The 15,963-nt window shown below is 36.4% G+C and overlaps 1 protein-coding gene across 1 annotated transcript; it reads right to left on the bottom strand.

The window, feature by feature from the left end:
- Window positions 1-1,437: 1,437 nt before the first annotated feature.
- LOC109107602 lies at window positions 1,438-10,815 on the bottom strand. The gene is made up of 14 exons (XM_042766988.1): window positions 10,750-10,815; window positions 4,480-4,668; window positions 4,297-4,423; window positions 4,104-4,214; window positions 3,824-3,991; window positions 3,668-3,710; window positions 2,963-3,160; window positions 2,758-2,883; window positions 2,540-2,666; window positions 2,310-2,446; window positions 2,131-2,230; window positions 1,965-2,044; window positions 1,780-1,883; window positions 1,438-1,614 (listed from the first exon to the last, which is right to left on the bottom strand). The coding sequence occupies exons 1-14, from the start codon at window positions 10,813-10,815 to the stop codon at window positions 1,499-1,501; spliced, it is 1,692 nt and encodes a 563-aa protein (XP_042622922.1). The 3' UTR covers window positions 1,438-1,498.
- Window positions 10,816-15,963: the final 5,148 nt, after the last annotated feature.

Below are 15,963 nucleotides of genomic sequence, written 5' to 3'. Positions count from 1 at the left end.
TGAACCGCAGTGTATGTGTGTGTGTGTGTGTGTGTGTGTGTGTGTGTGTGTGTGTGTGTTTGTGTTTGGTGCAAAGAGAACTATGTAGAAATGTTGTGAAAATGTTAAATTACAAATTAGCCTAAGTATATGTCAAAATGTGTTTAGAATTGAGAAACGAATATTTCTGAAGATTGCAGCCTATGTCTCACAAGACAAATGTTTCAGTTAAAATATTACACAAAAAAGTGCATGTAATTTAAACATTTTCGATAAATAACATTTATTGATGAGTAAGGATACAATGTAATGTTTACTTGTTTTATACATAGTGTAAAATTATATATATACATATACATTATACATTTGTGTCCTGACCCAAACATACACAAGTTTCAAATGCCACTGTCTCGATTAACATTAATAGAATAGTACTATTAGTAATATAAATCTTTAGTGATATTAGATCAGTAAACATGTGTAATAGGTAAGATCCGTATGCAACTATCCAGTTAGGCACAGGCTGCTTTTCCTGGGATTGCGTGTGGAAACACTGATGGAGATGAAGACAATGTGGACCTGTACAGTCCTTAACAGGTGAAGAGATGCGATCCCCGGGATGTTGAGGAGGAATTGAGGGAGACGGATGAGCTGGCGTTTAGAGTCTGTGACCCGGAGGAACCACAGAAGGATCTTCACCAAGCTAATGTCTGCGTTTGCGTGTAATTCCCTTCTCTTGCATCAACCAGCTTGCTGCTCAACTACAGATACAGTACAGCAGTGACTCAACAGAAGAGAACTGAGCAGTGAGTAATATCAGAGCACTAGTAATGTGCTGATCTTTACCTCTTCACGTAGAAGAGCATGTATCCGTTCTTCCCGATGTTCCTCGACGCCTTCGACCAGCTGGATCTTCTGATGCTGGTGTCACTGCATCCCAGCCATCCGGATCCGGTGAAGTCACGGATGTGACTGATGTAGTGCCCTACACACAGAGGAGCTGTAGTGTGATGCTGAATGAGACGACTGAAGCTACAGAAGAAGCTCTTACCACAATACAAGCTGCTGCCCAGATGAGACACGACTCCAGCGAGTCTGTACTGAGCGCTGCTGCAGCCGTCTGAGGCTTCCACCTGTTCAACACAAACACTGACTATTACAGTAGATCATTACATTCACGCTGTCTATCATTCTATTGTTCTATTGTTCTGTCATCCATACTGTGATTATCATCCTATCTAATTATTGTTTTATCATTGTAATCTATCTATATATCTGTCTATCATGAATCTATCATGTATCTATTATTTGTTCGTACAGTCATATTATCATATTATCAATCGTTCTGTATAGTATTCTGTATAATGTTCTATTTAAAGTTCTGTCATTCTATCTATATCTATCTATTGTTCAGTCAATCTATCATTAGTTTTATCTATCTATCTATCTATCTATCTATCTGTCTGTCTGTCTGTCTGTCTGTCTATCTATCTATCTATCTATCTATCTATCTATCTATCTATCTGTTGAATTGCTGTCTATATCTTTCCTGTTGTCCTGCAGTCTCAACCCTATCTTTCTTCGTTCTCTCTCGCTGTTCATCTTTTCTTTTTATCACTCTCATCTCTCTGCTCTCTGTTGAAGATCACACATAAAATAAGAAAACAGTAAGTATTCAATGCTAAAACATCTCTGAAAAGCAGTTTTTCAGGGCAAATGCCCTCCTGACGCTGTCTTTGAGAGTAATTGTTCCACAGGCGTCCAGCAGAGGGCAGATGTTTGATGGACTGTGACCCGTACCTTTACCGCAGGACAGTGCAAAGTCTTCTGGAACTTCCAGTCGATTTTTCATCTTGCGCAGTGAGGATGTGACGTCAAAGCGCATGACCAGAAGCACAAGCACCCTGTAGAGAGATTCAGGAGTTACAGACTAGTTCATGTTTAGTAATTCTGCAGGATATAAACTGATTGACAAGGTGTTGTACCGCGGCAGAGTGATTAGTTCCAGCGCCTCCGAAGCCGTACTGCCGGCACACTCGCTGCAGGAGCATTCAAACGAAGATGTCTGGAGAAAACAAACAACACGGACCTCAGACACATTCAGAATCTGCATCCTCCTGCTGATGTGATGTCATCAGTGATGTCACTCACTTTGAAGTACTGCTGCAGGCTGTCGACGAGGCATCCTTGAGGACCGATGACTAGAGAGAGATAGTTGGAGTCCTCTCTGAAGCTCCTCTGGAAGCCACAGCTGGACCGAGAGAAGAACATCAGTGACTCACACAGTGAATGAGTCTGAAACGAGTGCAGGTGTGGACGTGTGATGCTACCTGTCGCAGGTGCGCCGGCGCTTGAGCTGGAACTCCATGTTAGCTACAGGACAGGTGTACTGAGGCCAGTAGCTCTGCAGAAGCTCGCCCTCCTCTTTAAGATGGGACAGACAAACCATCAGGAACTCATGGGCGTCCTGAGAGAAGAACGAACGAAGGATGATGAGGTCAAATGCAAGTCTAAAAATCACACATTTGAACATGTGTATCCAGTTGTTTATCTCCCGTACCTGCTGATGGTCTCCCAAGAAATCAGGATGGCGAGTTTCAATACATCTCTTCACTGTAGACAAGAGCTTCGCCTTCAGATTCGTGTCATTCCCTGTCAGCCTGGTCATGTGCAGGTCGGTGAGCGCCCTGGAAAGTAAAAAAATTTAGTTTTGTTGCTTTGAAATTGTGATTTTCCATTTAGATTGAAATATAATGTTGCATAAATTCAGTGTTGTACCTGAGCATTGTGCTTCCGTCATTCCACCGTTCCCGCTGGGAAAGCACATCGTCCCGGAAGGGGGAAATGGTGAGGAGGCACTGCAACACCGAGTTCATGTAGCACGTGTTTCCTAAATTGGGAAAACTGTGACAAGAGGTGTTCAGTTAGTGGGTGTCTGTGAGGCACATTATAAGCGAGGATGAACGTTCAATCCAACATTTACCCCAAGTGCTTGATTTTGGTCAGCGATGCTGTTGCCACAACATCTGCCAACTCGACATCGTCCTCCGTATCGCTGCCACTGCTCTGCTGCTCGACCTCGATCTGCTCCTGCTGAGGACTGCCCTGTATGAGCTGCAGTATTTCAGCATGGGACAGACCCTTGGACTGCACCGTCATACCAGCAATCACACCGAGGATGCTGGGAAAAAATCAAGAGTATGTTACACAATAGTGCAAAAGTTGGGTTCCAGAAGTTAAAATCCCATTCATGTTTTGCATAGTGGATTTTTAATGCAATGAGGATTAGAAAATATTTTCTTATTTTGAAAATAATCATGTTTAACAGCAGAATTCCTTGCGAAAAACTACATTATCCATGATTCTGTAAAAGACTGAAAATATATTGTTTGTATATATAATCAGCATGATTTAAATCATTCTTTCCCTCACTAAAGTCATTAATTTCACAGTCTTATTTAAAATACTTTTTTGCTTCAAATCAAAGTTTGTAGTGTTATAATTGACTTGTAGCTAGCTGGTTTGGTGCATAGCTTATACTGTAACTATAAAAATCTCTCAAATAAATTACTTCCGGAACCAACGATGTTGAAAAAGTGTTGAACTCTACTGTGCTTGTCCAACCGAGGTTTGATTTCAGTAACTCTCTGCATTATGTCAACACACAACATTCATTCCTATCACCCACTAGTCGAGATCCGCATCAGAGATGGCTTGATCGCCAGCTGCACCTGTAAAAAGATTAAAAGTTAAGTTTTAATTAATTATTGCACATCACGTATTCGGCTAATGAATTATATAGTAGTTGGTTAATTCAGTAGCAGCTTTAATAAACTCCTCTAACCTTCAAGAACCGCTGTGGCCTGAATTTCAGCCAGCAGGTTGATCTTCTCGCTGTCTTCGGATGAGGAAACACCCACAGCGCTGGAGGAGGTGTAAACTCCACTGGTCTCCAGATCTGATGGTCCATATGAGACAGAACCATCAGTGCTGGTTGAGGTGCTTGACTCTTCTGTGGAGAAACCACAAAACTGCCGTTACGAGATACTTTTCATACTCTGAGTCACACTATGAAAGATGAAGCGTTTTACTTTAAACCACACACAAAAATCATAAAGACAAACCTCCAATAACTTCCATTCCCAGGGTTGCATACAGCAGATCTGAAGGTGTGCTGTCTGTGGATGTGGAAGTATCTTCAGTGCTGGAAGCGGAGCTTTGCTCTCCAGCTACATCTGTGTGAAGATATTGATATATATATATATTTTTCTATTGTGCATACTGGAAAAGATGGATGAGATTCAAACATTTTCTCACCTTTGATTGCTTCTTTCTCCTGGGTCTTAGCCTGCAGTTCAACCTCTGGATCAGAAGATCTGCTGACTGCAGGTGAGGAAGAAGCATCATCACGTGTGTCGACGCTGGTTGACCGAGCCTCGATGGACTAACCACCTCACATGAGGACACACATGACAGAAAACACAGCATTCTGCGGAAAACCCGGCGCAGAGATGGAAACGTGCGCTTCCGGGAGGATGAAGAGGGAGCTTGGACACCTTCAGCAGGTGCAGCGGCTGAGACCACCACATCTGGAGAAGATGACACAGACTTGCCCCACTTCTGCTTTTTCTTCTGCTCCTTTTTGGTCTTTCGATCCATTTTGTAAACACAAGTTTTATTAACCATATTCTAGAGAGATAAAAAACAGAATTCAAATTGAGAAACCGCACTGAACATTGCTAACAGTAATTGTGGTCTTTTAATTAGGGGAGGTTATTAACTTTGTATCCTTTCATTTACAGAGCAAAAATAGTGGAATAACTTTGTATTTAAAGTCGGTGTATTGTATGTGGTTGCAGAAAGACTTAATAAAATAGAACTATTTATGCTAAATATTTACTAGGCCTAATTTTTTCCAATAGCCATGATTGTGTTTGATGGAGTAAGTGACTCACCTGACTCCTGATCACCCAACACCTGTGTTCAGCTGTTTGCGCTCTTTTACAGCTGCTGATACAATGACACAGCGCTGAGTTCTATGACGTCATAATGAGATGAACGCCTCAAACGTTCGATGCTTAGTGAGGACCAGCAGAATGTTTTCATTTGAATCCGATGCTTCTTGGACAACAGCAGACAGGCTATATATATTCATATATTGTGGGACTTTCTCAGTTTTCTTTAAAGTAAAATATAAAATATTGTATAGGCTACTATATAAAATATTAAATTGTATTCCTCGGTTCCTCATTTGGATACCAGCGTCTGCTGGATGAATAAATGTAATTTAAATGTCTGGTTGAATATCAAATAAAATAATAAGTACGTTAAATGTGGTCGTTGTCAATTTTTTTTTTTTTTTTTTTTAATAATGATTTCAGTTGATTCGCGCTCCGAAGTCCCGATCTGAATCAAATGATTCGCGATCATTTCAGTTTCCCCCATCGCCACGTGCTTTTTTAAAATCATTACAAGCGACGTTGAAAATCGAAAATTAATGTCTCTTTTGATCGTTTTTTTTTTTTCTAGTGAGCTGAATGATCGAAGTCACGAATGATTGAATAGCAAAAAATGCAAGCGAGGAGAAGACATCACAGCTCCCATATCTGTAGTTGTTGATGTCATGTCCAGTCAAATTTACCTGTTATGTGACACCCTCGTCTTTAAAAACCAGAAACAAAAAATACACAAAATATAACATTCACATGGTTCATCATTCCAACCGGATGAATTCAGGAGTCTTTTATTCATTTTATTCTTTTATTTATTTTTCACAGCAACATACAATCTCAGATTAACACTTCATTCATTGTTTAACTCAATATAATTATACATTTTAAATATATAAATATAAATATTATAAAATATGATTTTATATTCAATTTTACTGTATTGTATTAATGATGGTGTGTTTGTAATTTGAATTTGTTTCCTTTAAACCTTAAGAATTTTTTATTAGCCTTATGAAACTATTAAAAAGTGAATAATTTTTCTTTAACCCTGTTAGCAGTCTGCAGTTCCTCTCTTCACGAGCAGATGTCAGTGTGAGATCATAATTCTCAGCACAGAGAGTCTTTCACCTAGATATCACACAATAGAGACTGTGTCTGTTCCCCGAACTCACAAATAAAATAAATAAAATACATCCAAAACAATTTAAAGGTAACAATTTAATTGATGTTCAACAGATATAATGCAGATAAACAAATGATAAAGCTTGGCTTAGTTAAATTTTTTACAAAAGCACTTTTTGTAAATTATATGATCACTGATCATAACCTAGATGTGCTCTGTTTGACAGAAACCTGGCTAAAACCAGATGATTGCATTTTTATAAACGCGTCTACCTCCCAAGATTACTGTTATAAACATGAGCCATGTCCAAAAGGTAAAGGGAGGCGTTGCTACAATTTATAACAATATTTCCAGTATTTCTCAGAGCTCTGGTTTCATGTATAATGCATTTGAAGTAGTGGTGCTTTATATAACATTATCTAGAAGTGTAATAAGTCAGAGGTGGGTAAAGTATCCAAAAACTGAACTCAAGTAAAAGTACAAGTACTTTAGTAATAATCCTAAATTACTTGAATAAGAGTAAAAAAAAAAAAGTGTCCAAATAATAAAATAAAAAATAAATAAATACCCATCTATAATAATAATAATAAAAAAATGTAAAAATGTTTCTTGAGCAGCGAATCAGTATATTAGAATGTTTTCTGAAGATCATGTGACACTGAAGACTGGAGTAATGATGCTGAAAATTCAGCTGCACATCACAGAAATAAATTACAGTTTAATAGATATTCAAATAGAAAGCAGTTATTATAAACAGTAAAAATATTTCACAATATTACTGCTTTTGCTGTATTTTTGATCAAATAAATGCAGGCTTGGTGAGCAGAAGAGACTTCTTTAAAAAACATTACAAATCTTACTGTTCAAAAACTTTTGGCTGGTAGTGTATGTGAAGCATGTGTTTTAAGAAGCAACATAAGTCCACAAAATATCTTCTTCAGAATAGGTCTCCTACATGTGTTCATGAGAGCACCACAATGCTTGCGTGTTGTTTTGACACCATTTTTTAAAAAGCACTATTGTGAGCACCATTAAAAAAAAAAAAAAAAAAACAAGACCTAAATTTAATACATGAAGCTTGCATGGTGTCCCCTTTCCTCTGCTTGTGTGCATGGTGCACTTGTGAACATATGTTTGAGATGTTGTGGAAAAAAAAGACATAATTTGTTTGTTTTTATTTATTTATTGCACAAAGCATTTGCATCACTTCATAAAATTGAAAAAAGACACTGGAGTCACATACTTTAATGATGTCTTTATACCTTTCTGGACCTTGAAAGTGGTAGCTGCGTAGGCTGTCAATGGAGGAACAGAAAGCACTCAGGTTTCATTAAAAATAGCCTTCATTGGAGTTCCAAAGATGAATAAAAGTCTTGAGTTTGGAACGGTGTAAGGATGTGAAACTGATGACAGAATTCACTTTACCTTTAAAGAAAAATGTATTCTTTTATAGGAAAATGGCAACATCACTGGAACATTTAACTCGACTGTTCACTATAAGTCTATAGCAATTGTTATTAATGACAGCCTTGCCTTTTATTCATTTTTATTTTTTTTTGCCATGCATTTGAAAATGTTTTGAATCTTGACTGTTTTACCATTTGTGAAGTTTATTTGGTGCAACACCAATATTCATATTGCTCATGTTTCCTTTTTTAAAATGCTGTCTGTCGCGGATTAAAGCTGAAAAGTCTGACTTATGCCTTAAGATGGATAAAGTCCTATTTTAAAAATAGGAGTTTTTCGTATGGGTCCGTATGGGAGAATTTGTGTCGGCATTGGCACCCATTTCTTGTGGTGTCCCGCAAGGCTCTATTTTAGCACCTTTTTTCTTTTCTCTGTATATGCTACCATTAGGACTGATTTTGGATAAATATGGTGAGTCATTTCATTCTTATGCAGATGACACTCAGTTGTATTTGTCTTTTAACCCAGATTATTCCAGTGCCTTGGGGCGTCTGTTGGACTGTGTAGATGAGGTGAAGTCTTGGATGTCTGCTAACTTTTTGAGTCTTAATGAATCGAAAACAGAGATCATTATATTTGGTCCCTCTGTAATGAGCGATACAGCTGGAGATAACTTGGGAACATTAAGCCCTTTTAGAAAACATCACGTAAAAAATTTGGGTGTGATCTGTGATAGAGCTTTAAAATTTAACTCTCAAATTAGTGAAGTTGTCAAAGCTAGCTTCTACCGATTAAGAATGATTAGTAAGATCAAGCCTTTCTTAGCACGTATTGACATGGAGAAGCTTATTCATGTTTTTATTTTTTCGTGATTAGATTATTGCAGCTCACTTTATTACGGTACTCAAACAAAACTTTTGGACAGATTACAAATGGTTCAAAATTCAGCAGCAAGACTACTGACAGGTACTCGGAAGTATGATCGCATTACTCCTGTTTTGTGATTGTTGCATTGGTTACCAGTATCTTATAGAATTAATTTTAAGATTTTATTTTTTGTTTTTAAATCCCTGCATGGTATGTCCCCTCCATACATTGCTGGTCTTATTCATGTTCAAGAGTCAAAGAGATCATTAAGATCTAATATACAAAATCTCCTACATGTCCCTCGATCAAAACTAAAGTTTTGGTCTGTCTTGTATGTTGTGTATTGATGATTTTATTATTTGCTATTTTTTTTTTTTAATTGATCTTACTGTACAGCACTTTGGTCAATTTAGTTGTTTTATTAGGTGCTTTATAAATAAAGTTGGAGTTGGAGTTCCATGCACTTTTTAATGGTGCTTTGCACATTGTTACATTAATTGATGTCATATATCATCTTTTAGTCTTAACCTGTTTAAGGCAAACTAAAGCATTGAATGCACTTCTAAGAATGTTTAAATGAGGTAAAAAAAAAAAAAAAGTTCAATTTTTATATACTGTGCTGGGTTTATTACTAAGGATATGCTATAATTTTATAGTAAAATTCTGCGTAACGGATTGTTCATTAATGCTACAGAAGATTATGCAAATCTACAGAATTTTCCATTTTACAGTTGAAGGAAATGTCCGTAAATATATGAAAATGTAGTCAAATGAAGACTAATGTAATAAGTATATGCCTTGTTTTGTTAAAGGAAAAAGAAGAAGAAGAAAGTACCTGTCAGATACAACAAAATATCCATACAGTTCCAAAAACACAGTGATCCTGGTATTTGTTACTCATATACTACTAGGTTACCTAAGTCTTGTGGAAGAGAGCAAAGCTCTTCAGTAGTTGCTGAACTCCAGTAAGGCTGTTCTATTCACTTTAAACATCGGATGTAGTGATTCTTTTCTCTTTAATACAGATGATGCAAAGCCATTAATAAATTAATCATGACAAAAAATGATGATAACCAATGTATTTTTCCATGAGTCTGCCATGTTAGCGGTTATAATGTTACCTAGCTTGTTTGGTGGCTTGTTGGATGGGAAGTCCCCCACTACAACTATAACACAACGATCATCCTGTGTGTGATCTGATATTAGGCTAATATTGCAAATCTAGTGTTGTGTTGGGTTTCGCTCAATATGATGTTAAGTGGAGTTCAGTGAGCTTGCTGCGACAGAATATCCTCAGTCCCAGACGAAACCAAAGATAATTTTATTATAATATGACTGCATGGTGAATCTATGATCCTAGCCCATATTTAAACAACTATCGCTTTGTGTTGTTGGCCAGATAAAATGAAAAACACATAAGATCATTTTTTAGTGCAACAAAAAGCCAAGTACAAAAAGTCCCAAAACCTTACTGATAGATGTTTTAGTGCATTTCCTGCAAATATGGAAAACAAATAAAGGGTCTCAATTAAATATGTGCAGTGTCACATGGTTAGTGCATACTGTCACATAACCAGAGCAGTTTAATTACGGTTTGCATCATGAGAAGATGATGGCTGCCTGTATCAAAGCTCCAAAACGAAAGGCTAGTAAAGTATGTTAACATTAAGATATGACAAAGATTTTTGGTCCACGTTATCTTTAAGGTGTCTAGTATTAATATATGAATTCACATATATTCAGCTTTAAGTGTGTTCATAGAATGAGTAAATACGTTGATGGTCACAATAGTGACTGCTGGGATAACAGTGAATTTAGGTGTACAATATAAATCTAATTGCAGTTGTTAGTGAAGGCTGCACTGAAATGTTGCAATGACAAAATATTGCACTAAATTAAAAGTTCAAATGTTACAGATAAGTTACAATATAGATGTTGTAATACTGGTAGCATTAAAAAAAAATAAAAAAATAATTATTGATTATTTCAAAGGTTAACTAATGACAAATCATTTGGATATTTTAATGTCTGGGAAAAATTTGGGATTAAACGGGTTAAGGCAAAACATCTTTGTGTTCCCTTCAAAAAATGCTGTTCAGAAATTTTGTTTATTTTAAACAAATTTTAATACTTTATTTGAATGTGTAATTAAAAAAAAAAAAAAAAAAAAAAAAAACCTTTCAAATCAGCTCAAAGTCATAAGCAGTTTAATTTCTGATAATCTTACAGATCAATCTAACAACATTAACTACAAGAAGAAATAAAACACAGCCGTACATTAGATTATTCCCTCAGACGGTGTGGAAAATATTTGTAATTTCTTCCACAAAGTTACTGATTTGGTTACAGTACGAGTAGATGCACTTGAAGCAGAATTCAACGTCTGTCCAAAGATGTTGTTCAACGAATTGTAACTCTAACGATAATGCCGAGTGTGATGGATGTGAGGCCGATACCGAGAGCGACGTTGTTCAGGATAAACGCCATTCTGGAGCTGCTCCTCGCTAACTCTTGCTGTCCAGCCAAGTTAGCATCTCGAGTCTGTGAAAACATGAATGTCAAGCATACTAAAGCGATTTTGGAGAAAAACTCATATCAAGCAGCGCCAAGAAGTTTCATAGATTTCAGTCCATGTAGGCCTGAAGGTCTCCAGCACATGATAAGATTCATTGTTGAAGAAATCAAACGGCTGCCAGGTTTAATATTTAATAAATAAATGTAATTAAATATTTTATCATCCAATTTAACTTCTATACGGTTTAGGGCATTTTTATGAAACATCCAGTGAAGAAAATGTTTCAAATACAAGTGTTAAATTATCCTAAATATATAAATTTGCATTTAATTCAATAAATAGTGTAATTCTTGCATGCAACAGTGGACGGTGAGCAGGACTGTTTATTATTCTTCATTAAACACATGAATTAAAACATGACAAGCCACTTGGTTTGATTTAAGAGGTGTTTGAATGAGGTATGTAAGCTTATGAACAGAATAAAGATGTGCACATTTTTCTTATTTTGCCTAAATATCATACTGCCCTTCAGAAGCTATGTTTCCCAGAAGACAAAAATAAGTTAAATCCACCCTGATCTTTGTTTTCTGTGCGTTTTATGTGAAATGTCTTGTTCAGGTCAGTACTAAATAAAAAATAACATGCATTTTATATGATCCCTCGTATTTTGGTAAAATAATTAACATTTTGCAGATTCTGCAAGGTGTATGTAAACTTTTGACCTCAACTGTACATATGAAGCAGAAGAAGTCCCACTAGAATGAATACTTACGTAGCACGAGTGGATGAAGAGGTAAACAGCAGAAAACCGTGGTAAAGATGGAGTAGAAAAAGTAATCTGGCACTGCAGTGACCGCTGGCGTGAACACAGTGGGCTGAACGCTGACCCCAGTTTGACCAATATACGCTACTGTTGGTGGGTTTATGTGAATGTTCATTTCTTCTCTTGTTCTCCTGTAAGTGTACTAAATGATCTTGATGGTTTTTTCTCTTTGGTTTTGTGCTCAGCTGAGATGCTCCTCACTGGACGCTGGTTGATTTGCAGTCGGTCAGTGCTTTTATGAATTTTGTCTTTTGATGGTGATGTATAGATGCAGGAATTTGCAGGAAGTGTTTTTTTAATTTTGTTTATGGTTTTTGAAGATAAGGTGTCTGTTGACATTTGCATGAGCTTCTACCAAATAACAGATGAGGATATTTTCCGTGTAGATTCACTTAATACAGCAAAACCATGCAAGGGAGGAGAAAACATTCCCCTATATTTTTGTTTTGTTGATGTCAAGGATCATTTTAGGGCCTACAATCAATCGCTACTGGATTTTTCCTGTAATCTGATTGAAGCTCACGCAGATATGAGTATGGAAAGGTTGTATGACACCATCATCCTTTAAAAACCATTAACAAAATTCACAAGGGCAAAGAAAATATGACCCACTGAGAGTCAGTGGAGACTTTTAGAAAAAAAAAAAAAAAAAATTACTTATATCATATAATATATATATATATATGATATATAGATAGTAGATAGATAGATTAGATAGATAGATAGATCTTTTTTTTTTCTAAAAGTCTCCACGATCATTAATTCTTCTCCAAAAAAATCTATTCACTTTTTAATAGTTTTTGTATTCCAAGATTTTAATCCTTGAAGGTAAAATTAAACTACAAAACACACCATTATTAATACAATACAGTATATATAATTTTTCTTGAACAATCCTATTAGCAGTCTGCAGTTCCTCTCTTGCTTCACGAGCAGATGTCAGTGTGTGAGATCATAATACGACCATTAACAGATGTGCTCGACTTTCATGCAGCGCGCGCGAAGACCTATCACTATGACAGTAGCCGCTTGCAGTCGGGGGCGGAATGGAAAGTGAAGACGTGAAAGTATCGACCTTCTCCCTCTCTCACGTTATGCTTTCGCGGTGTTTGCATACTCTTATCAGAGTTGAAGGTGAATAACATGCAATATCTGTCAAATGCACAGACGTCTCAGAAACGTTTTCATGAGCAACAGAAACACTTTTTATATACTGCTAAATACAGCACCATCTGTTCAAGAAAAATAAAGTTCAGAATAAAAATGTTACTATTTAAATACCAATAAAAAAGGAGGTATATTTTCTTGTATCAGTGGTTTTTATTATTAAATGTGACTCAATATCAAATTGCATAACAGGGAACACAACGACTTTTACACTGTTCTAAAAAAAAACAGATTTGTTGAGCAGTATTGGAAATTGAAGATGTTGGAAAAACACACCTCAGTGTTGTCATGTGGTGAAATTGTGCCAATCGTGAAACAGTTGTGTCGTCATTCTGAAACTCCTGCAGTTGCTCTGAAATAAAGCTGCGACCCACTGAGTTCAGCCGTCAGCTCTCGAAACTATCGCTGCGTTACTTTTGATGCCAAACACGTGACAGTGACGTGGCGTCGGCGCCGTTCAAGTCGGACAAACTTTCTAACCGGCATGCACTGCTGTCACGTTCAGCCGTCCGATCGAGTTTGCGCGCGGCGCCGCATGATAGTCGAACGCACCTATATGTGAGATTGATGATTTCACCTCTCTCACCATGTGCTTGAAATACAAATATTTTTTAATTAATGAAGAGATTTTTTCTATACTTATTATATTTTATATACATATTTTTTCTTTCGCATACATTACATTTCTGTGTGAACGTGTTAAAGGAAACAATGTCCATTTTAGTGCATACTTGTGGTACAAAACACAAGGGGTTGTACAAGCTGTCAGAAAATATATTTAAATAGATCGAGTTAGATCGTGATTTTATGCAAAAATACATGTTCATTAGGGCCGAATGAACCATGGTGTCACTGGAAACGTGGCATTTTATGTGAAGCGCTTTGACACATATGTGTAGGCCTACTGTAAAAAGCGCCATAGGTGTCACTAAGAAATAACCAGTTGAAATGAACGCAATTTAGATTTTTTTTAAATTAAATGAAAATGTAAAAAAGATAACTATATTATTAACAATAATAAAAGTCCTTGAATGTTTTTTACTTCACATAAAAAAATAAAAGTCTTGAATCGTCTTAGCTTTTTATGTAACGCTTGCTTTGAAACAATTTAATATGTTCTGTAAAAAGCGCTATACGAACTAAACCTGAATTGAACGGAATACATTAAATAAATTAAAATCCATATAGCACATGTCTGTTAAAGAATATCTTCATCTGGAAAGGCATTTCTGGCCTTGTACAAACATCTGATAGAGCCGTCAGTTTTAACATACAATTCTTAATCACAAACATCTTAAAAGAGATCTTCCGAACGTCTCTTTGACATCTGAAAGGAAAACACCTATAGACGTATCGTAATAGAGGGAAATACTGTAACAATAACGTCTTTGCAGATGTAATGCAGATGTCAAATTAGACGGTCTCCGGTTGACGTATGCCTATCAGAGAAAAACATTAAAGTATTATAAAACAACAAAAAACAAATACAAAAGTTTGAATTTCGTTTAAATTAGGTAGAATACCGAGGGCTTTTATATTTATAACCCTCAGGCTTTTTACTCTGAAAAGCATCCAACGCGGCTGCCGGCCATTCTGAAACACCGGCGGCCCCCCACTCTCCGTTCGCTTCACACAGTGCTGAATATATGTTAAGCCTCCAAATAATCGGTTAACGGATTATATTCGCGGTTGCGTCCTCCGCGCTCTCCTAAAGAAAACAAGCACGGCCCCGCACCTGTGTCAATAATAAAAAGGAATAAAACAGTTGAAGAGAAATTACACCTCAGACAAGAAGAAGAAGCGCGGTCGTTTTTATTCTGACGAGGATATTATATAAACGGGTTATAAAGCTCGTTTCTTCTCTGCCGCGAGGGGATTTGTGGGAACGGATTTAATCCTCTTCGGGATCTGGTCACTGGAGCAAAGGAATACCGTTAACCGGCAAATCCCCATCGGAAGAGTGAACATGGTAACACAGGAGGTTTTGTTTCTGTACGCGTTTGTGAGTTTTTTGGCGGCAGTAGGAGTGATCTCTCGCTGTTTGGAAACGCGTTCGTTCGCGCGACCACAACATTTGTATCCGCGCTGGTTTGTTACAGGCAGCAGCGTGAACACATCGATTACTGTGTAACACATTCCCACCAGCCTGCGCTGCTGCCGGGGAGGACAGTTTCCCCTTTGTTTCATCGCATTCATCTCCCGTGAATGATTGCTTTGTTCGGTTTTCGGTGAATCTTCGTCGGGATCGCTTCAGAGACGCCCTGTGTCCACACGAGGGTTCAAAAGGCTTGCGACTTTAGCTATTATACATTGCATCTTCAAAAGCATCCTTTATGCAATTACCACAGCCCTGATTATTCAGGATGATGTAGGCCTGTTTTTTATTTTACTACGCGCAATAACGCGACAATGAAACATGACAGAATGCGCACATGTAATAATGAAGATTATTAATACAAAACGGTATGTTGATCAGATGAATGTGAGTTCGGCTGCAACAGTGCATGACTCTCTCACCCGGCAGCACCTGCGTTTGAGCTTTTTACACACTTCTGGAAAGGCAAAATTGGTTTTGAAAGGGGTTTTTTGAGTATTTCGCAGTGAGCACAGACTCTACTTTATGTAATAATAATAAATTTTATTTTATTTATTATTTTTTAAGGAAATCAGCGTTTAGTTTTTATTTTGACTTATTGGCTCTATTGTGCTTTTGTCTAGTTTATATATATATATATATATATAACAAATGCTCAAACTTTTTTTTAATTGTTTCTTCAAAATGTGTTAATAGTGAAAGCAAAAAGAAACTTAAAAATGTTTAAACAAATAAAATTAATTATATAAAATAAATGTGTGTGTGTGTGTATGTGTGTGTGTATATATATATATATATATATATATATATATATATATATATATATATATATATATATATATATATATATATTAATAAACTTATATATAAAACTTTATTAAATTTAAAGTAAATATTAATTTAAAACAATTTTGTCATTGTTTAAAGTCATTATTTTTATTTGAATTAAAATTTTTTATTTTAATCTTCTTTTGGAGGACTATGGTTTAATGAATGTCAATACAAAATTATATATCAATAATAAATTATTTATAT

This window comes from Cyprinus carpio, chromosome A11, assembly GCF_018340385.1.
Source record: "Cyprinus carpio isolate SPL01 chromosome A11, ASM1834038v1, whole genome shotgun sequence".
In the NCBI taxonomy this organism is placed as follows: Eukaryota; Metazoa; Chordata; class Actinopteri; order Cypriniformes; family Cyprinidae; genus Cyprinus; species Cyprinus carpio.
The sequence above is the reverse complement of the archived record's forward strand: the minus strand, read 5'-3'. Positions and strand labels throughout refer to the sequence as shown.

Excerpts from the sequence above, each read along its gene's own strand:
- LOC109107602 (XM_042766988.1), bottom strand. The coding sequence starts at position 10,815 with ATGGCGTTTATCCTGAACAACGTCGCTCTCGGTATCGGCCTCACATCC. Across the intron at positions 2,884-2,962 it reads ACCAAAATCAAGCACTTGGG|TTTTCCCAATTTAGGAAACA; the intron begins GTAAATGTTGGA and ends CTCTTGTCACAG. Across the intron at positions 1,884-1,964 it reads GAACTAATCACTCTGCCGCG|GGTGCTTGTGCTTCTGGTCA; the intron begins GTACAACACCTT and ends ATCTCTCTACAG.